The 23,427-nt window shown below is 33.0% G+C and overlaps 1 protein-coding gene across 1 annotated transcript in view; it reads left to right on the forward strand.

The window, feature by feature from the left end:
* Positions 1-23,427, forward strand: part of HECTD2 (HECT domain E3 ubiquitin protein ligase 2) — a 103,890-nt gene that overhangs the window by 44,148 nt on the left and 36,315 nt on the right. Inside the window, exons 5-12 of the mRNA XM_031956035.1 lie at positions 1,342-1,444; positions 1,844-1,933; positions 3,325-3,389; positions 8,575-8,620; positions 11,014-11,123; positions 12,239-12,387; positions 13,043-13,166; positions 13,420-13,516. Of these exons, the coding sequence (XP_031811895.1) occupies positions 1,342-1,444; positions 1,844-1,933; positions 3,325-3,389; positions 8,575-8,620; positions 11,014-11,123; positions 12,239-12,387; positions 13,043-13,166; positions 13,420-13,516 (784 nt within the window). The remainder of the gene's footprint in view (positions 1-1,341; positions 1,445-1,843; positions 1,934-3,324; positions 3,390-8,574; positions 8,621-11,013; positions 11,124-12,238; positions 12,388-13,042; positions 13,167-13,419; positions 13,517-23,427) is intronic.

Below are 23,427 nucleotides of genomic sequence, written 5' to 3' on the forward strand. Positions count from 1 at the left end.
AATGAGATCATATAGACCTTTAAGCACTATTTAAATATCCTCTACTATTGTTGTTTTGACTATAAGTCCAAAGATATCCAAAGAAACAGAAAACATTCTCAAACTATTGAGACTTATGGAAAGACTCAAAAAGTTTCAGTTTTCACTGGAGGAGAGACAGTAGAATCTAGAGCTGAAAAACCCATTGGTGATCATCTGGTGCAAACCTCTCATTTTATAGCTGGGGAACCATAGACTTAAGGAAGCTATAACTTGCCTAGAGCAAGTTTCATTTAAGCAGTAGAAGAAAGGAAAAATTCAAATGTCATCTTTCAGTTCCAAAGCAAGTATTTTTCCATCATCCCAATCACGTGAAGGAAACTACAGAATCATCAACATATCAAGCCTTCCAAATCTGTGCTGTGCCCTATTTGAACCTTGTAGAGTCTTATATACCTCCAGACTTGAAGACCACAATTGAAATTATTAAGATCATAATATTGTAGATTCAAAGCTAGAAGATGGCTTAGATCAATCTCCTCCTTTCAGAAATGGAAAAACTAAGGTTCAGAGGTCGAGTACCAGTGGTAAAATTTAAATCCTGGTTCTTTCACTCCAATTCCAATACTTTTTCTACATATTCAGTATTTATTTTTGTTTTAAATCCAAGATGTGAAATATTTTCATTCATACTTCACATATATTTACTTATAGTCTAGGGTGATATTTTCATTCAGGTTAATGAAGAAAATACATTTATTAGAATTTCTGATGACAGCCATTAAGAAACCTGAATCCTAATGCCAATTTCACTACTAACCAACCTTCTCTTTGCTTATATTTCTACACCTAGAAATTTCCTAGATATCTCACTAGGTTACAGTGGGGGGGGGGGGAAAGAAAAGAATCATTAGAAAACATTTATATAAATGTAAATTATATTTTTCATGAAAAGGGAACTTTTGAGGTAAAGGCAAATGATTTACAAATGGTAGATAGTAGCTATAGCAGGAATTTATTGGAATAATAGAACTCTCTTTAGACTTGGATATGCATCATGCCCTTGGTAACTAGGCACTTGGCTATGTTAGCAGGATGAAAGAGGACTGACACAAAATTGGAGGTGAAATAATGTTGTGATCTAATTTAAAAATCACCATGTCATGGAACTGTATTTAAGATCAAATAACAAGAATATGCTAATCTGAAAAAACCCTCAATATTCACTTGTTTTTCAAAATTACATGCTTCGGTCAGTTTCACCTGTAAGGAAAGAAAATATTATTTTGGAATGAGAGCATACTGTAATTATGTGGGTATTAAATTTATTTCTATTAAAGTGATCTTTGCTTTTCATTTTAGGGAAGATGTAGAAAAAGTCAAGTCATCAGGAGAATGGAAAGAGGTCCATGACTTTTATCTAACAACATTTGATTCTTTCCTCGAGCTCAGTGCTACATTTAAGGTTAATTGATACTTTTCCAATTCATTTTATATTTTCTTAATTTAAAATTCTTTACAAAAATTTACTTTGATTACTTTGTGCTTTATCTTATCTTTTATGTTTCAGAAATTAACACAAATATGCTTGAATTAATGATAATTTAAATCCTGTACAAATACTATTCTGTTCTGTTATGATACAAACATTATTTGTTGTATGGTTCTTTTTTCAGTATTAAAAATGAATATACACAAATACACACACATACACTTAACTAAATAGCTTCACTTTCAATATAAGTAATTTTTATATAAAAATTCTTTTAAATTATCAGAACAAAAAAAGTAGGTTTCAATTTTATTACTTAGAACTGCTTTTATAAACTCATGTAACATAGTCAATCATTTAATTGCTTTGCAGAAAGATGCCAATACCCCATTTAATACCATTGAAGATTCTGGGATTAATGCAAAATTTGTGAATGCTGTGTATGATGCCTTACTAAATACTGTAAGTATTACAAAATAAATTACTTAAAATGCATATATGTAAATGTTCTAAAGGTTAAGTGAATTCATAAATGTAGAATTTACTCTAACTTTTTTTTGAAGCTAAAGATAATAGATTTAGAAATTACCTATATAAAGTGTTATTTTAAGCTTTGAGATTCTTTGAGTTTGCCAATAGGAGAACAAATCAGTCCAAATGTAGATCTCAAAGAATAGAAAAATATAACTGCACACTATTTAAATTCACCTACAGTCTTTAATGATGAGGTACAAAGCAGTGGCAAACACAGAAAGCTATAAATATACATATGCCAACAAGTTCTGCTAGTAGCCTATTTTTTCCACAAAAAAGCATGTTTCCAAGTAATCCTGGCTCTTTCCAGAATTTGAAGATATAAATCTGAGTAATAGCAAGGACTAAGGCTAGTATTGTTTCAGAATAAAGGGGGTTGCAGGGTTTTTTAATGCATTAACAGATACTTTTTAAATACACCAATCAAAATCAAAATCCTAGGTTAGGATGTACAAATGGTTGGCAGAATTCTTCTGGAGGTAGAGGTATTCTTTTAATGTTGTAATTAATGAGGGAGTATACTCATTAATATATCAGTCTAGTTATTCTCCCTATTTCTGTCTACTGACCCTCTTCTCTCTGTTGAGAGGGTTCCATAGTTTGACCAGCTGGCATCAGAACAAGGTTGGAAAGGTTGTTAGACCTAGTAGGATCTTGAAGAGTTTGAATTTTTATTTTATAAACATTTGAGAGCCAGTGAAGATTTTTGTTATGGAAAGTAAGTTTGTTTAATGAATGCCAGAGATGGGTATTTTCTTGTCATGTTATGACTTTTATGAAAGCACAGCACATATAAAAAAATTCTCATTAACCAAGGTTTTCATATGTTAACTGTGTAACTGTATTGTTATTAAAAACAATTCATTAAAACGTGACATTTAACATTGTTCAAAATATATATTATGTAATATACTTTATATAAAATATTTACTACATAACAAATTTGTTTGAAATATCATTTATTAAACTGCATGATATTTTAGGATTTTTTTTCAATTGCTTTGTTAAAATTCTCATTTTGATTTTTGCTTTTAATTCCTTCATTTTGTAGCATTTAGGAAAAAAATTGCAAAACTTAATAAAGTAAATTATATTCACTTTAATTTTTGTATTAAATATCATCTCTTTTTATTTGCATCCTTATCAAATTATCCTATCAAAAAAGAGAAAACAAAACTATTTTTTCTGCTGTGTAATAAATGTTATTATAGATCAAATATAGATTTTCCCTGTTAAATCCATAAATATATCCAACATGTAAAAGTAACATTTTTAAAGTAGTTAGATGCTAAATATTTTTGGTTTCCTTCATTTTACAGCCTCAAGATATTCAGAAGTCAGTACTGAAGGGTACCATTAACAGTCTACTAAGAGAATGGAAAGGGTAAGTGTATTATTTATTTTATAATTAAATTTTAACTCCCTAATACTAAGTAAGGTAAAAATATAAATAACTTATACTTTTAAAATATCAAATTGAATATTTCCAGTCAAAGTCAAATAGAATATTATTTTTTCTTAGTATTTCCCCTAATTTCTCATTATGCAATAATATCTAATAGCATCTATACCATTACTTTTAGTGTAATGACCTTGTGACTCATCCAAATTATTTATAATTCTGTTTTGAAAATGAATGCATCATTAAAAATTCCTCTCCAAGACTTCTGGACCTAGGGAAAAGCTCTTAGGATCATAGATTTGAAGTTAAAGGAGCTTTGGAGCAATTTGCTCCAACCCCTTTATTTCTCACATGAGGAAACTAGGAAAGTCAATTGACTTTCCAAAGGTCATTACTTAGTGGAGAACAGATTTTGAACACTGTTCTCTGACTACAAATCCATTTTTTCTTAAAGCCAAGTTAATTTGTTCTTCCTTATTTGAGCAATGGACTTAGAAATGAAAAGAAGTATTTTGAACCCAATAAGAAGTGAGGCTGTGACCCTCTAAAAAAGCCTTAACAAATGTCTGTTGTTTTGATTATATGTGTAAATTATCTTATCACAGATCACAAGAGTGATGGTCCCTGTCATATATGGACAAGTCATAATTTCTGTTTTCCAGACAACTCTCTAAGATGATAAATTATGAATGAGTTGATGTTTTGCATTGGTGATTGAATTTTTCCACAGTGGGTATTATACAAACTGATAAAATCACATATCCCAACTGTCCCCTACTTTCTATCATAGAAACTCTCCTCCTAAGAGGACTTGAAGGATGCCATATCAAAGAAAACTAAGGGATATAGATGAAGTCAACAGCCTAGAACAAAAAAATGTTCAATTTCTTATGGGGATTAAGACCTGCCAGTCCTTTTGGAAAATGAACTGAGAACTGCTAATACTTCAGACAAGAAACAGATGCTTTCTGAGTAAGAGTTTTGAAGTAGGTAGACAGCAGAGGAAATTTCCTTTAGCCATGGGGAGTAGCTGTTATGACGTGAAGAGAGTCTCTAAAGAAGGCATGATCCGCAACAAGTCTTTCTCAGGGCCTGTTTTCTCATCTTGTAAGTGTGGAGGTTTTACTCTTTAAGGCATTTACTATGATCCACTTATATCCATCCTCAAAGCGACATCTATTAGGGAAGTGATGAGATGCTAAATTAGAAAAAGAGGTGGAGAAACAAGATTTTGCTGAAAAGTAGAACTAGTCTTAGCAACCTCCCACTGATTGTTCTTCAAGCAAGCCAAACACATGTTGAAAAATGAATCAGATGTAAAAGAAATCTTTCAAGAGCGCAAAGCCATGTAGACTTCCAAGAAAGTAAACAAAACTACAGCTGCAGGCTAAGTGAAGGATAGCCAGGAGCTCAGGGACAGAGAAAGAAACCTCCTCATTTAGAGACTGAGGAATACATCAGTAGAGCTGGGAGTCAGTAGCCAATTGATCAGTTAACAAGCATTGATTAGTCACCTACTATACTGAGATTGGAGGTACAAGGAAAGCCTGGGGAGTGGATATACGATGCAGTCCAACAACACCTGATGTTTGTATAATGTTGCCACGAGGGCTACCCTGTGCTTACATACAGAGTACCACCTGGAGCATAACCAAGGAGTCTGCATTCAATAAACTGTTAAGAAGCCGATGCAGGGGCCAAAGGTCTGTCAGCTAATAGAATTGATCGATTGAACTAGAATAAAAAACTTGTGCATCTAAATTTGTTTATTTTTCCTGTTTCACTTCAGCTGAGCAAACATAAAATATATACCATGTGCCTACATGATATGTACTTTATGTTTGCTCAGCTAAAGTGAAAAAGGAAAAATAAAAAAAACTGAGAAGTAGAAGGGAGCTCATCATACAATTCATGACTAAATGGAATCTCCACAGCTAATAAATCGTTCTCAGTCTTTGCCAGAATTCCCATTGCTCCTGGTTGTACCCCGTTGGACCAGAGTAAGTTTGGTCTCTTTTCCATGTGATGGCCCTTCAAATACTTGAAGGGGGTTATGAAGAGTTTTCTGTTCTTCAGGCTAAACAACCCTAGTCTCCTCAAACAATCTTCATTTGTCTTGAGCTCAAGGCCTTTCACCATACTGTTTGCCTTCTTCTGAACACTCTTCCATGTCTGTCTGTCTTAACTTGTGGTGCCTAGAATTGAATACAACATCCCAGATGAAATCTTGACAGCATCTAGGGCAGGAGTTCCTAATCTGGGGAGTAAAGTGGTTTATTAAAATATCATTACTATTTTCCTTTGAAACCCATTTATTTTCTCTTTTTGCATTTAAAAATCTTATTCTGAGAAGTAATCCATAGATTTCACCATGCTGTCAGAGAATTTCTTGACATACAAGTTTTATTCCATCATATTGTAGGACTATTGGCTTCTTATTCCTGGAAGCAATGTTCCTCTTAATATTGCTCAAGATCACGTTAGCTCTCCTTGTATTCACATTACAGTGCTAACTCACACTGAGCTAACGGTCCACTAAATCATGAAAATTTTTTTCAAGATAACTGCCATATATCATTGCCTCTCTCAGCCTGAGTTTATTTTTATATGCATTTGTATGACATTACATTTATCTCTGTTGATATCCATTTTATTGCATTATTTTAGATCTTGGTTCTGTCATCCAGTGTGTTACCTTTCCTTACTAGCTTTATATCATTTGAAAATTTGTTGAATGAGTCGTTTATGTCTTTAAGTAACTGATAAAAAATATTGAATAGCATACATAGTTCAGGGGTCCTCAAACTATGGCCCGTGTGCCAGATGCGGCAGCTGAGGACATTTATCCCTCTCACCCAGGGCTATGAAGTTTCTTTATTTAAAGGCCCACAAAACAAAGTTTTTGTTTTTACTATAGTCTTGCCCTCCAACAGTCTGAGGGACAGTGAACTGGCCCCCTATTTAAAAAGTTTGAGGACCCCTGGTAGTTCCCTGTGGATCTATAGACCTGGGGACCTGCAGTTATATTGACAATATGGGACTTGTTCAAGTCACTTCAGTGAGGTCTACTTACTGGCCTAGGGACCTGGACCTGGACCTGGACTTGGACCTGGAGTTTCCTTTGAGCTACTGTTTTAGTATAGTCATCTAACCAATTTTAATTCCAGCTTGTAATGAGATTTTGTTTGCTGTGTTGTGTTGCACAAGCAGTATTCCTTGACCTATTATGAGAGCTCACCTCAGAATGATACAAATTGACTATTATGTTCTTAAATTGGGTATTCAGAATTGAGTAATGTCGATGTTAAAATTAGTCATTCTGGGAACTCCTGTGAAAACTTTTCAATGTCAGACCATGCAAGTGCTTTTATCAAATTAGTCAGAGCCTGCATGATAACACCTACTAAAAGAGATTTTCACAGTGAGTCTTCTATTGCCTGCAAAAAATTTTATACTGCACTTAGTATCAAAAGAAATACAGGAACCTTTATCATTGTAATGTTAACCATTTTGAAGCTGGTTAGCTTTCAGTCTTTTCGGCAAATTTGACAACCTGATTTGAAAGCTTCCTTAATTTTATTTTAGATTTAGTTTTATTTTAGTTCTCCAGAGGCTATTAGAATTACTTAAAATGGTTTCTTTGGCATAAGTTTGATCATACTTTTGGCGTTAAAGTAGTAATATACATCAGTCAATCAATCAGCAAGTGTTTAATAAGGAATTATTATGTGCTAGGCACTGTCTTGGTTTACCTCTGACTATTAAGCAACTCATAGAAGTATTTCTAGGACTTATGGTAATAAAAAACATTAAAATGCAGAAATTAGATTTTTGGACTGAACTACTAAGAACTGAAGAAAGGAAGTACTATACCATTATTTATGTTAAAATATATTTTTCATAAAAATTAAAATTATTAACTCATCAGAAATAAAAGATGAACCAAAAAGTATGCCTTGTTCTTCAACATTTGTGTTTAATTTGGTCCCAAGCTTTTCTCAATCTGAAGTAGTAGCAACAGTAGCAATAATAGTAGTATTAATAGTTATAGTAGTGGTAGTAGAAGTAGTAGTTATAGTAGCAACAGTAGCACCAATAATAGTAGTAGTTGTAGTAGTAGTAGTAATAATAGTAGTAGTAACAGTAGTAGTAGTAGTAATAGTAGTAGTAGAAATAGTAGTAGTTATAGAAGTAGTAGAAGTAGTAGTAATAGTAGTAGTAAAAGTAGTAGTAGTAGACGTAGTAGTAGTAGTAGTAATAGTAGTAGTAGAAGTAGTAATAGTAGTAGAAGTAGTAGTAGTAATAATAGTAGTAGTAGCAGCAGTAGCAGCATCTGTGGTAGTAGTGAAGAAGAAGAAATAGTAGCAGTACTAGTAGTAATAGTATTAGTAATAACAGCAGCAGCAGTAGACAGTAGTAGTAGTAATAAATAGTAATAATAGCAGCAGCTAGCACTTATATAGCATCTACAATATACCAGGCACTATGTGAAGTAAGTACTTGTAAAATATTATCTCATTTGAAACCCTGAAGGTCAATGCTGTTATTATGATCATTTTACAGTTTTGGAAACTGAAGCAAGTAAAAGTTAAATGATTTGGCCAAAGACCAAGACCAAACTTGAACTTAAGCACTCACTGCCTCACCTGAGTGGCCTCAAGTTGTATTTATAGTCTGTGGTTTAAATATCTTGTTAATACCCATTTGCTACTTCATTACTTTGAGCCACAATGTCTTGAGATGATATCCTGGTAAACTTCTTTCTTGGTTTTCAGAACAGCCAGGTTCTCTGCCCAAATATGTCTTTTCTTTCTGGACCACTCCAAAGCAATGTTCTTTTATTTACAGTTTATGAAGAAGAATAAAAATCACAGGGTGTTCATCCTAGAGTGGATTTTAAAGTTATGTAGTCTAACCTCCTCATTTGGCAGGTGAGGAAATAGAAACCCAGAAAAATTCCTCATATTCTTATTTGGGAGACAAAATAAATGCTAAGTGACGTCTTTGTGAAAATCACTCCTAGGTCTAACTAATCCTTCCTTTCTCAGCTCCAAAACTCCTAAGCTCTTTTGGCATGACTCAGTTCTTCTGGGAAAACTTTATTGATCAATTCAAGAGAAATTGAATACTTATCATATCCATTGATCAGATCTCTGTTTCTTTTCAGGCCACGATCAAAAGATGACCTTAGAGCATATTTTATACTTTTACAGGTAAGGTCACATTAGCCTGTGTATATACAGTGAAAAATACAAAGTAATAAAATATAGATTGATATTTAGGGTGAAATATCTTAATATTTTAGAGAATCACAACTATTTGTGACCAAAGAAATAAAACTATTAACATGTTTATAAAAGACATCTTAGCCAAAGTGGATTTTAATTACTTTCATTATCACATGAACTTTAGTTGTGCACATACCCAGAACACACAGGGTAAAAGAACTTACATTTGGCCTGATAGTTAAATAATTTCTTCTCTTTAGTTACCTTCTTTTAGTTATTAGGTTTCAGATTTTCTCATTTTTTCTCAGAAATGTTTGAGAAATCCATTTTATAAGAAACTATGAACGCTTCACCATAAAACCAATGTACAGAACCTTTTAAGGGGAGCTTATGAAGGACGTAGAACCATTGTGAGGGGAAAAGCAATTGTCATCTGCGTACAAAAATGTATAAAAATTTTTTTTATGTTGTAGGGTTTTTTAAAGAAAACAAGCAAATATTCATCTTGTCTACTTTTAAAATTAAGAGCAGAGAACATAAAACTGCATGAAAATGAAAAATTATGAAATTTATTTCCACTTAATGAGTGCTTTAAAAATGAAAAAGGGAAGGAGGTAGGACCAAGGAGTAAAAGATGGAAAAAGATAAAAGAAGAAAAAGAGGAGCAAGAGATACAGGAGATGAGAAAAAACAAAACAAATACTGCAACAAAAGGAACAAGACATAGACAAGGAAACTCAGTTTCTACTCTTGTCATGTTTAGCTATTCATTTGAGCTATGAGCTATTAATATCAGACTGAGTTGCTTATTGTGACTATTGTCTCTTGAAAATCTGCAATCAAGCCATCTTCCTCTTCCTCCTATTCTTACTTTTCAGTATTTGAAGTAAGATTTATTGTCCCATGGAATTCTTTGAGGTGTTTTTGTACCTTTTTGAAATGATGACAAAGGCTCAGAAAGGCATTTCAGAATCTTAAAAACATTTGTCAATTTACTTTTTAACTTACCTATACTTGAAATATTGGCATTTAGAAGCTGACATTTAGAAACGATCAATTTAAACAAATTTAAACAAAATAAGCATTTATTAAGCAACTACCATCAAGAAGAAACAGAGCAAAACAGAAATAGATCCTTTTCTCAAAATTGCTTACAATCTAATGAGAGAAAGAATATGTAAACAATTACATAGAAACAAGACATCTTCTGAATAAATTATAAATATATTTATATGGGAAATTAGATCCTACTTACAAAATACTTCACAAAGTTTGAGGTCAGAATCAGAATTTATTTCATTTTCAACGTATTTTTGTCAAATCAGATGTAATTTTTAGTTGGGTCACACTTCAGCAAATTTGAGATCTCATCAATATGAACACTTCCTCCATCAGTAAACATCACAAACTACCTATGCCTTTTCATTCTGTGTAACTAAGCTCCCCAAGAGCCTAAAATGTCTTTTGCCTTTATCCCCAGTGCTCAGCATAGTGCTTGACACATAGCAAGCCCTTAATAAATATTTATGGACTGACAGATTCTTGAGTCATCTCATGATTTGCTCAAAGAGGATCTGCCCAAAATACTAAGGGCTCCTTTAAGTTTGTTTGGGGAACAGTGAAGCACTTGGGCCGGTTATTCTTGTCCCTTGCTCTGGGTCCTCTCCTTTTGCTGTTATCTTTCATACTTCTTACCCAGAAAAGTTTGTGGTAATGTTCTATAAACTACTTAGACCCATCCTGTATATTTTCCCATTGCCCTTTGGTTCACTTGTAATTTGGATGTTTTCAGGATTGTGATGCCCTATGATTCATAGTCATTATAATTAATAAGTTAATATTAGTAAGTTAAATCACAGTAGGATTGATAAATAGTAAGAACAAAAAAATGAGGGGGAACTCCGTAGAAATAAGAGGGAGAAAGAGTTGGAGCTTGAGAAAGGGGAAGGTAAGACATCTCAAGTTTTAATGTTATTATACTCTACAGTTGTTATTATACCCTACTATTCATTTGAGCTATAAGCACCTAAGTTATTATGATTGTTGTCTTTTAAAATTCTGAGTCACTCTCCATCAATTTAGAATAGTCTTTTCTCCCTTGGAAAATATATAATGTTTTCCATTCCTCCTACTCTCCTCTTTTCAAAGATTGTTTTTTAAAATAAATATAATTATTTCCCTATAAAATTCTAGAGGTTTTCTGTACATTTTGAAGGAACGATTTAGGCATTAAAGGATATTCATTTGATATTTTATGTTTGAATTCGTTTTCCTAAATTATAATGTATCATCAGATATTTCATTTTATTTAGAATGTGTCATGAATTTCCTTTTAGTGTTACAAAGTTTTAACAGAATGTCTATAATGTTTTTTGCAGAATCCTCAGTTTAATAACACATCTACTTATGTCATCTATGCCCACTTGCTAAGACAGATAGCTACCTTAGTGGAAGCGGACCATCATTTCCTTGTTCACTGGTTTAAAAAGTAATTTTTCCATGATACTATATGTTATAAGTTTTATTGTTTGTTTGAAACCATCTGAACGATTTAATAGTAAAATGCTTTGAAATATTTTCAAATGCATATTAGTAACATTTATAAATTAAAGTGCTTCAAAAATATGGTATAAATATTACTGTACAAAGATATTAAATGTATGCTTTAGTAGAAATAACCAACTTTATATTATTTTAGTGTTTTTAATGTATGTGTTTTATGAGGCAGATTTCTGTTGCTAGTTTTTCAAATATTTCCAAAATGTTGATTTACCATAATGCTTTTTTTCCATCTAATTTTTTTTACCTTGCTTATTATTAATTATTTAGAACTTTAGGGGAAGGAATATAATATAATATAAAAAGTGAGGCAGAAGACTTGGGTTCATGGCTTAGCACAGTTACTTTATTAGTTATTTGGCCTTGAACAACACTCTGCCTCTTTGGACTCAATTTCCTCTTCTGTAAAGTTAGAAGATCAGACTGTTGTTTTCTAGATATATTTTTCAATTCTAGCATTCTGTGGTTCTTCCTGTTTAAAAGATGGAGGAGACAGCTAGATAGTGCAGTGAATAGAGTACCAACTCTCAAGTAAGGAGGACCAGAGTTCAAATCCAGCCTCAGACTACTTAACACTCCCTAACTGTGTGACCATGGGCAAGTCACTTAAACCCAATTGTCTCACCAAAAAAAGAGAAAAAAACATAATGAAGAAAAAAAATGAAATGCAGATTGGCTACTTGTAAACAATTTGTATGAGAAATAATGCTCTATTTTGTAATGTATTGAATCCATTTTCAAAATAACTTTTATGTTTGATTTAAAAGGCTAAAAAAAGCAAAAATATCTCAATATTAGAAAATGATTAAAGCTTAAAAGACTACCTGCTAATCAACTTTATAATAATTACATTTTGGTATTTATTTCTTATTTAATTAAAAACCTTATTCTAAGAAATGTATATTTTTTAATTCCTCCTAATTTAAGATATTGATATAATTTTAAAAGAATGTTAGAAATTTTTGCATGTTTTGACCAATAAACATGTCAACCAAGTGTAGAAAATGTTAAATTTGATTAGAATTATTTCTACATCTTTCCTAGATTATCACAAAAAAGGTTCAAGCAATTGGTAGACAGATTGCTACAATTTATTTCCTTACGCCTGTTTCCTGCAAAACCTGAAGAATTCCCACCTATGACAAAATGTTCCTGGTGGATTCCATCAGCAGCCAAAGTCTTGGCTTTACTTAGTAGGTTTTTCCTTCTACTAATTTTATTTTGCACTTATTTATTTAAGTGGATTTAAGTATGCAATCTTTCCCCTGTATATTCTAGTGTCCTACACAGATAAACTAACGTTCTCTCCCACAAAGAGAACTCTGAAGTAAGTTTTCATTTTAGTAATAGTTTTCTTAATGAATTTACATGAATAATAAAGCATATTCTTAAATATTTTATTGAGTTATGTCCTCCTGTGTATTAGTGAAGTTTTAATGACATTTTGTAAAGCTAGCAGTTATAGATCACTTACTAAACTAAGAACAAAATTTCCATTAATTTATTGGGGATCATTGGAGACAATGACTAAGGTTAGAAAGCAATATATGGAAATGGTGGTCTGTGCCCTTTACTGCTGAAATCACAATGGGGTGTGGGGATATGTGTGAATATTTATAGTTCATGTGTGTTTGTAAAAAAAAAAAATCATTGGCAGAAGTTTCCACTCAATTTAAAAGCATTCTTTGCAAATGGAATTAGAATTTATTGAAATGAGAATCTCAAACAAAAACTTATTATTTTGTACATTAAAATACTTTATAGCAATAAAACAGACAAATAAGATGCTTGAAAATCTGTTTCATATGTAAGATGATGAAGATCATGCTGTAAGTTGTTTTTTTCCAGATACTGCAAATGATCTGGCCCATCTTCCTCTTATTCCTTATACCGATTTCTATAATTCTACATTGGATCATATTGATCTCATGGAGGAATATCACACGTGGCAGTGCTTCGGAAACTCGCGAAGGTAAGATAGGTAACTAACCAAATGCAACCCTTTCTCACCTGATCATGCATAGCAATGAAAAAAAATTTGATTTAATTAAAAAGTAGTAAAAAGTTCATTTACTTTCAGAAGAAAGGTTCATTCCAAACTGGTAAATAGATTATAAAAGGGTATCCATTTAATGGTGATTTTTTTTTAGGTAGATTCCCTTGGATAGTTCACTAAAAAAGAAATGCTTTTCCTTAATCTGTTTTCTGTTTCTGTTTTTGAGCAGGTTTTCCTTCTGTCAGTATCCATTTGTTATTTCTATAGCTGCAAAAAAAATCATTATTCAGAGGGATTCAGAGCAACAGATGATAAGCATTGCCAGGGTAAGCCAGATCATAGAAAAAGTTGTATGTTTTCTATAATCAATACAGTGAACATGCTTTTTGAATTTTCCTAGCATAATTGGTGAAACTTCCAAATAAACCTTTAAAATAGAGGATAACCAAACAATATCAGGAAGCTCATGTTGAGCACAAACCACTCCTAGATTTCAGCTTCATAGAATCTCAGCCCCTCAGAGGTATAAGGGGAAGTCAGAATTTATCAATCCCAATCAGCTCCTGTGTAGGAATCCCCTTTACAATACAACCACTTATAATGACAGGAATCCAATGCCTCCCAAGGCTTCCATTCCTCTTTTGGACAATTCTAAGGGCTGAAGAAGTTTTTTTTCCTATAAAATCTACTTCCCTGCAACCTTTACCTTCTCCTCCTCATTGAACCCTTTAGGGCCAATGGGGCAAATTTAATCCCAAAGCCATGTAACATTTCTTCAAATTCTGAAAGCCAACTAGATATTGTAGCTCCCTTCCTTACAGTTGGAAGGAACCATACTCTCCAGTCTGACCACCCCTTATTCCTGAAGCTATCCTATCATTCTAGTATTTTTCCTATTTATATGTTCTCCTCTTGATCTATTTCAGTTTGTCACTTCTTTTCACAAAATGTGACACATAGAAATGAGCATTATATTCCAAATGTGGTCAAATGAAGACTAAGTACAGTGGGAATATCAACTAACTTTAATATGTATGTTACTCCTCCATTACTGAAGTCCAAGATTGAATTTGCTCTGTTAGCTGCCATCATGACAACATCTCATCAAATTTGGAAAAATAGAAGAAAGAAATATCTGAACTATAATTTATATATTAAGACTTAGTTTAGCATAATTCTATAACTATGTCAATCCAAACTTAAGTAATAATTAAAATATTGACTAAAAGTATAGTAATCATGTTGTGTCTTCATGGGCTTGTACTGAAATAGTTGGAATATGTAAGAGTTTTACAAAAAAGCAAACACATCTTTCAGAGTATTGGAATATGTGCCAAAGAATTTGCAGGAGGGGAGAAGGGTTCCAACGTATGTCACCATTCTAAGGAAACTAGAATAAATATTTATTAAGTCCTACTATATGCAGGTTGTTATGCTAGAAAAACAAAGACAAATATGGAGGAAAGATGCTGCCTTCAAAGAATTTACAAAGAGTTATGGGAAAAAGACATTCAAGAAGTTGTGTCAAACAAAAAGAAATGAAGGCCACTAATCCATATATGAGGATCCCTTGGATCATGTATTGATTTAGTTTTAAAATGTATTGTTATCTATTTTTAGTATTTTTAATATTTGTTAAATATTTCCCAATTGCATTTTAACTTTATTTGGCTACACTTGGAAATGTTGCTGGCCACCAACACCCATATGTGTTTAATACCTTTGCATCAGAGCATCACAAAACAAACAACTTTATGTCAAGATAGAATTACTGAGCTTCCCCTTTATCTCTAAAGATTTCAAATTGCTTCCATTTCTTGTTTAAGCTATACTTGACTTGGGGGGAGAGGGAGGCTTTCTTTTTTTCATGATTAAATAACAAAAAATGTGAAAACTTGACAAATATTTCCTGTGTTAATTAGAGTACTATGAAGTCATTTCCTCTTCAGGAATATTAAAGTCAATTTTATTAATCAAGATGACTATCTTAGAGAGGCTATCTCATCTGTCCATTCTTTATAGTGTATGAAGATAGTCCTGAACTCATCGCCCACATTCTTATAACAAATAATCATAAGGAAAATTCTCTAAAGATATCTTGCTATCATCATGACATCGTTATCCTGCCAGCCTCACTTCAAGTAAGGTGAGGTGATGAAGGATGAGAAAAGGAAGGCTGTCATAAAAGCTCTAGTTTTTTTCTCAGTGTATTTCAACTGGGTATTAGGAGAGAAGTTTGATTAAGCTAAGCTGCTTTACTACTAGTTGCAGCTATTTCTTGCCCAGAATGTATGCTTGTTAAGCCAAGTGAATTTGTTAATTGATGGAATTTCAAGCTGTATGACAGAGAGGTTTTGTAATGGACCTGAGGAGAGGGTTTTTCCTTAAAATGTCACTATTCAGTTCAATCTGTCTATATATAAAGTGATCTTTCAGATAAGAGAATTAAGACTCTCTCAACTCCTTCTTTCTGATGTGACAGCTGTGAGATGTAGAAAGGTCTCTTTTTCCTTACAGGACTATCTAATAACTTCCTCCGGAGAGGAAAACATCCTTTGCTTTACCTCCTTTCCCCCACAAACTTCCTCTGTGGGCCCCAAGACCTCATGTGGCCCAATATGATATTCACCAATAGAGAAGATAGAGGTATTATTATTCCACCTCAAGTAAATTGAATTCTGAGCACCTCATTGTATTCTATATGCCAGTTCCCAAACATATATGTCTTCTTAAAGACTCCTTGAAGATAGCTCTAACTAAAAAATCTTGGAATCCCTATACCATTATGTCTTCTAAAATCATGAACTCTCAAAATTGCAAGATACCTCAGAGTCCATCTAGTTTAATTTGTACTTGAACAAAAATATCTTCTAATAAACACCTTGGTAGGTGATTTCTTTAACCTAAATGTAAGACTGCATTTATGCCTATTAATTTCATATGATTAATCTAACTTCTTCCTGAAGACCTCTGATAATGGAAAGCTTGATTATCTTTTGAGTTAGCCCATTCTACATTGGGACAGTTGCAATTGTTATAAAATATTTCCTTATAGGGAATTGAAATAGGCCTCTCTACCACTTCCATCATTGCTCTGACCTCTGAAATAATAATAAATCCAACATTTATATTGTGTATAACTAAGTGGTACAATGAATAGAGTGCAAGTCTTGGAGTCAGGAAAGCCTTAGTTTAAATGGAGTCTCAGGCATTTACTAGCTGTGTGACCCTGGGCAAGTCACTTACTCCTGTTTGCCTCACTTTCCTCATTTGTAAAATGAGCTTGAGAAGAATATGGCAAACCCTTCCAGTATCTTTGACAAGAAAAGCCTAATGGGGTTACTAAGAGTTGGACAGGATTGAAATGGCTCAGCAACATTTATATAGAAATTACCTTTTAATATTAGCATCTCATTTGCTCTCTAAGAAATACATACTATTATTATTCATGTTTTATAGATGAGGAAATTGAAGCTAAAAGATATAAAGTACCTTGTTTAGGGCCATCTGTAGTAAGGATCTTTGGTAGGACTTGAATTCTGGTCTTCTCAGCTCACATCTAGCATTTTATCCTTTACATCATCTAAGTACCACAAAAAAATCTGTCTTCAGTTATTCTCCAGCTTTCTGCTACATTTCTGGCTCTATATTTTCTACAAAAAGTGCTTTTATAAATGTTTTCTTGTGTAATTCTACCTGTGAATCCTAGCTAAAAGTGAGATTTCTGGATCAAAGATTATAGACATTTTAGTCATTTTTATAACACAATTCTAAAAGACTTTCCAAAGAGGTTGGATCAATTCACAGTTCCATCAACATCTTTTTAAGATGTATCTCTTTCTCGATAGCCGTTATAACAATAACTTCTCATCTTCTACCATCTTGCCAAATTTTTCAGCTATGAAGTGAAACTTCAGAGTAATTGTAATTTTAGTTTCTCCCATTATTAGTGATTTGGAGCAATCTTTTGTGTATTTGGAAGTTTCCTTCTGAGAACTGTTCATTCATTTCTTTTGGGGAAGGATCCAGTCTCTCAGCCAGTTCTGAATTCTTTTTAAATGCCATCACCTATCCCACAGCTCTCCAACCTGTACACAAGTCTATCATGAAACACTTTGTCAAATGCCTTACTGAAATTCCAACATATATCATTCATATTCCTCTGAGCTGTCAGTCTCCTAACCCTATTAGGAAAAAAAATATGTAAAGGTCATTTTACATGACTAGTTCTTAATGAGCTCTGCTCATTCTCAGTGATCACCTCTTTCCTTTCAAAATGTTCATAATCCCTGTATATAACATATATAACAAGAGATTTTCCAGGAATTGAAGTCATAATTACAGAATGATAGTTTGAAATATTTATTCTTTTCTTTTTTTGAAAACTAGGAAAATATTTGCTCTTTTACAGTCTTGTGTCATCTCTCTATTTTTTAGTTTTTCAGAAATCAACAACAGTTGATTTCTTTCAGTTTTGTAGAATGGGGTTCATTCAAGACTGGTGACTTGAATTTACTAATGATATTAGATATTCCTTTCAGTATTCTCAATTATTTGGTGTTTCAATTCCCTATCAATTGCCTTTGTTCTAATCTTCTCATTATGATACTTTTTCTTAGTATTAAAAAAGTAGAAGCAAAATAAGAATTGAATAGTTAGTCTTCTCTTCTCTGTATTATCATCATCCTTTAACATTGGAAATTCATTTTAGGGAACAACCAAGATGGTGGAGTAGAAAAAATATAACTAACCTTTCATCAACAACTCCTCCACAAAGATCTAAAAAGCTCACTAGATTGAATCCTAACAGGAACATCTAATAAAAAGTCACAATGGCTCTTTTTTTTCCAGAATAATTGGCATAAGGAGACAAACAGAGAAGTCTGGGGATAGTAGGGATGGGATATAGCTGGGATCAATTGTGCAGAGTATTTTAGTTTATCTATTGAAAGAGGACTGAGGCTGTTCACCTGGTAAAGAAATGAACAAATTGGAAAGAATTTGGAAACAAGGCCAGATGTAAACAAAATAACTTACCCAGCCAGAATGAGCATCTTTTTCCAGGGAAGAAGATGGTCATTCAACGAAATAAGCGAATTTCACCTATTTTTGGTGAAAAAACCAGAACTTAACAAGAAGTTTGATCTGCAAATATAGAACCCAAGAAAAACCTAAAAAGGTAAAAAGAAATCTTGGGAACTATATTTATGCTGTAAAGATGTATAAAAAATACATGTATACCTTGTTCTAGAAATTAGAGGTGGAAAGGACATTGTATCAGAAAAAGGGTAAAGTGGGGGTACTATATCTCACAAAGAGGCAAAGGAAACCTATTATATCTGAGAGAAAGAATGGAGGGGGATGAATATAGTGGGTATTTTACTGCCATAAGAATTGACTTTAAGAGAAAAAATGTTAGACATATTCAATATATGGTGAAACTTCTCCCATCTCATTGAAAAGTGAGAAGGGAAAAGTGAAAAGGGAAGGAATAAGCTAAGCAGAAGGGAATACAGAAACTGTGAGGGAAAGGAGTAAGATAGGGGGAGGAACTCTAAGGTGGGGAGGAGGGATACTAAAAAGGGAGGGCTGTGAGAAGCAAGTGGTGCTCACAAGTTTAATACTGGGCAGGGGGGTAAGGGGGAAAGAAGGGAGAAAAGCATAAATAGGGGTTAACAAGATGGCAAGTAATACAGAATTGGTAATTTTAACCATAAATGTGAATGGGGTAAACTCCCCCATAAAGAGGAAGCGATTAGCAGAATGGATTAAAAGCCAGAATCCTACAATATGTTGTTTACAGGAAACACACCTGAAGCAGGGAGATACATGCAGAATAAAGGTAAAAGGTTGGAACAAAATCTACTATGCTTCAGGTGAAGTCAAAAAAGCAGGGGTAGCCATCCTGATCTCAGATCAAGCAAAAACAAAAATTGATCTAATTAAAAGAGATAAGGAAGGGCACTATATCTTGCTAAAGGGTAGCATAAATAATGAAGCAATATCAATATTAAACATATATGCACCAAGTGGTGTAGCATCTAAATTCTTAAAAGAGAAATTAAGAGAGCTGCAAGAAGAAATACATAGCAAAACTATAATAGTGGGAGATCTCAACATTGCACTCTCAGAATTAGATAAATCAAATCACAAAATAAATAAGAAAGAAGTCAAAGAGGTAAATAGAATACTAGAAAAGTTAGATATGATAGACCTCTAGAGAAAACGAAATGGAGACAGAAAGGAGTACACTTTCTTTTCAGCAGTTCATGGAACCTATACAAAAATAGACCATATATTAGGACATAAAAACCTCAAACTCAAATGCAGTAAGGCAGAAATAGTGAATGTATCCTTTTCAGACCACGATGCAATAAAAATTACACTCAACAAAAAGCCAGGGGAAAGTAGACCAAAAAATAATTGGAAACTAAATAATCTCATACTAAAGAATGAAAGTCATAGAAGAATATTCGAACTAGAACTAACAGCTTAGCACAAAAGTTATGAACCTTACTTGTACAGCAAACTCCCTGAAAACAAGAACCAACTAAATAGAAATTAATGGCTCCATGACACAACAAGTAGTATTAAAACAGTCAGAAGGCAGAAAAAAGTAAAATGTAAAATATTTCATAGCAAAAGCAGTTAACCTGTAAAACAGATCAAGAAGAAAAAAAAAACGTTAAGAATCATTGGACCTCCTGAAAGTCAGGACCTCCAAAAAGAAAAGCCTGGACATCATGTTTCAAGAAACCATAAAAGACAACTACTCAGAGCTCTTAGAATTAGAAATTAAAATGAAATTACAATCCTCAGTTATCCCCTGAAAGAAAACCCAAAATAAGAATCCTCAGAAAAGATGTAGACAAAATTAAGGACTTCTAGGTCAAAGAAAAAATATCACAAGGAATCACAAAGAAACAATTCAAGTTCCAAGGAACTACAATTTGGTCACACAAGATCTAGCATCTATCACTGTAAAGGAACAGAGAGTTCAGAATATGTGTCAGAAAAAAAAAATAGGTTTACAACCCAGAGTAATTAGCCAACAAAATTGAGTGTAATCATACAAGAAAAATTTATTTTTAATGAAATAAAGGACTTTAAAGCATTCCTGATTTTTAAAAATACAAGATCTGCATAGAAACTTTGAAATATAAACACAAGATTCAAGAGAAATATTTTTTTAATTTAAAACTGAGCAAATGTTTAGTCATAAGGTACTAAACAAAGATAAACAATTTACATTCTAATATGGGAAGACAGTATGTGTGTTCTCTCAGAACACAATAATAATCAAAAGTCATAGTGGGAGTTTAAGAAGAAAGAAAACCTGAAGGTACTTTTGTTATGTTTTGATTATCTTAAAAGAAGACAAAAGCAAAGGAATATAGTATGGAAGGGGGAAGGAAAAGAAGAGTGGGGAAAATTCTTTTACATAATCACAGTTTGCAAGTAGAAGACTACAGCTAAATCCAGATTAGTGCAAATAAGGAATCCTTTGAAGTGATTGAATGTTTTAAAGCATATCACTATTTAAAGTTAGAATTATGTAAAATATGTTAATTCATTGCAACCCAATGGAAACATATAGTGTGAATATAAATTATTCAGCTACTTCAAGCAGATTTATTATGCACACTAATCATGACCTAATTTTATACAAAGAGGAAAGGGAGGAGAAGAGTATGGAATGAATTCCATTTTAACCAGAATTGTTCAAAGAAGGGAAGAATGGGGGGGGGGGGCGAAGGGGGAAGGGAGGAAGGGAGGTAAAAAAACAAAGAGAAGGAGAAATAAAGACAGAAAAAGAGAAAGAGAGAAGAGAAAATCAGAGACAGAGAGACAGTTGATTACCAAAGTACATTTAGTTCAGTAAAGAAAAAGGTGGGGAAAGGAAAGAAGGAAGTAAAGGACAAGCAAAGGTAGAGATTATTCCTAAGCAAAATTAACTAAGGATAGATTTCAAAAGGAGGCTTAAAAAGAAAATATAAGAACCTGTAATGAAGCCTCTTAGTGAAGGAAAGAGAAGTAAAGTAGCAGAAGCAAATTACACCAGATTTATAACACTAGTATTTTTATACTCTCCTCTCATATATCACTCTTCTTTTTTAAAATGACAGCAGAAAACAAAGAGGAAAAAATTAATAGAGCAAGGTGAAAAGAAAAACCCAATTTATTATCATAATAGTGAATATGAATGGGATAAAATCACCCTTAAAAAGGAAGAGAATAGCAGAAGGAATTAGAATGCAAAATCCAGCAATGTGTTTCTTATAAACAAAGGGGAAAGGAAGAGAATAAGCATTTATATAGTATCCACTATGTACTAGGCATTGTGCTCAATACTTTTTTTTTTTTTTAACAAATATCTCATTTGACCCTTACAATAATTTTCTATGGTTCTATTATTATCCCCATTTTACAATTGAGGATGCTGAGGCAATCAGAGATTAAATGATTTACCTGGTGTCATACAACTAGTAAGTGTTTGAGTCTGGATTTGAACTTTGAACTTATTTGTTCCTGACTGCGGGTTCAGTACCTTATTCATAATGCCACCAACTGCCTCTACGAAACACATTTGGAACATAAAAGAATCACACAGAGTTAAAATAAAGGGCTACAACAAAAATCTATTATGCTTTAGATAAAGTAAATATGCAAGAATTATGATCAGTCTAATGACCAACCCTAATTCCAAAGATCTAATGATGAAGCATGATACCCAAATCCTGAGAGAAAATATACTTTTAGTCTTAGTCCACTTATCATAATGTAAAAATGTTTTGCTTGACTGTGCAGTGTGTTATAAGAATTTTCCTTTATTCTTTTTTCAGTTAGAGGAAAGGAGGAAGAGAAAAATCATTGCTTGGTAATTGATAAAAAAGTAAAATAAAGTTACAGTTTTAAAAAAAGAACCACTAAAAATGGTCTTATCCTGACGTTGATTTTCCTTTTGCTTCCACCTTAAAAAAAAAATTTGTTGTCCTTATTGGTCACTGTCAGTTTCAACTTGCTCTGAGCTTTGATGTTTGGCAGTATTCTTAAAAAGACATGCTTCTCAGTTACCTAATCTTCTGTATATGCATTTTAAAATTTAAGTTAATGAAAGGAAGTGATTTCAGGAAGGTAAATCATTGTAAATGGAGTTGAGATACGAGTTTCACGTTTATCCCTGAAGCTCATTAGTGATATGAACATGAATCAAATCACTTAATAAGTCAGTTTCACTTTGCTCATTTTTAAAACAGGGAAAACTGTTTGAAATAGCTATATGACATAGTTGCCTTGAGAATCAAATAAGTTATATAAAAGTACTTTGTAAACAATAAAGAATTTTGTAAATCTTAGCTATCCTTAATGTTGTTCAATAATTTTTCTGTCATGTCTGACTCTTTGCGACCCCAATTGGGTTTTCTTGGCAAAGATACTGTAGTGATTTAGCATTTCCTTCTCCAGCTCATTTTACAAAAGAGGCAAATAGAGTGAAGTGACTTTCCCAGAGTCACACATCTAGTGTCTGAGGTCGTATCTGAACTTAGGAAGATGAGTTTTCCTTATCCAGGCCCAGTACTCTATCCACTGTGCCATCTAGCTGTCTCCATCATTGAAGAGCTCCTTGTATGTCCACATTGACCTCTCTAGCCCACCCTTACTTTTGTTCTTCATCTCATTTATTTTTTGTATGGTTGGAGTTTCATTTTAAAAAATATTCCATCTCTTCTGGGCCAAATTCTCCTCTTTAATTTCAGGTTATGTGGAATTCCACTTATCTCAATCTGCTGATAAACCAATTTAACTGGAAGCTATCTTCTACTCTTGAATCCCTTGTTTCCTAATCTTATCACCACTACTGCCTTACCCCTATTATTCTAACAATCTTCCTTTTTTGTTCCTGCTCACCTACTTCTGAAAAGAGTTTGAAAAAGTGATAAAACCATCCTAGGTCAACCATATATTTTTATTGACTATTCCAAACTGAGCCTTCCCTGCAATCCTTCTAATCCTGCTTAGTTGATCGTCAGGCATAACCATGTAACACACAGTCCCCCCCATCACCATGCCCCCAATAAACTCTCATATCTCCTTATTATCTCTGAGCTCAAATATAAATTCTGAAGTTCAGCCGTACTGCTCTTCTTATTGCTGCTTTTCTGGAAAATATTCCATCTCCTCTGCTTGGAAAGGTCTGTCCCTTATTCCTGGATGCTCTCCCTCCTTTCCTTCAATC

This window comes from Sarcophilus harrisii, chromosome 2, assembly GCF_902635505.1.
Source record: "Sarcophilus harrisii chromosome 2, mSarHar1.11, whole genome shotgun sequence".
In the NCBI taxonomy this organism is placed as follows: domain Eukaryota; kingdom Metazoa; phylum Chordata; class Mammalia; order Dasyuromorphia; family Dasyuridae; genus Sarcophilus; species Sarcophilus harrisii.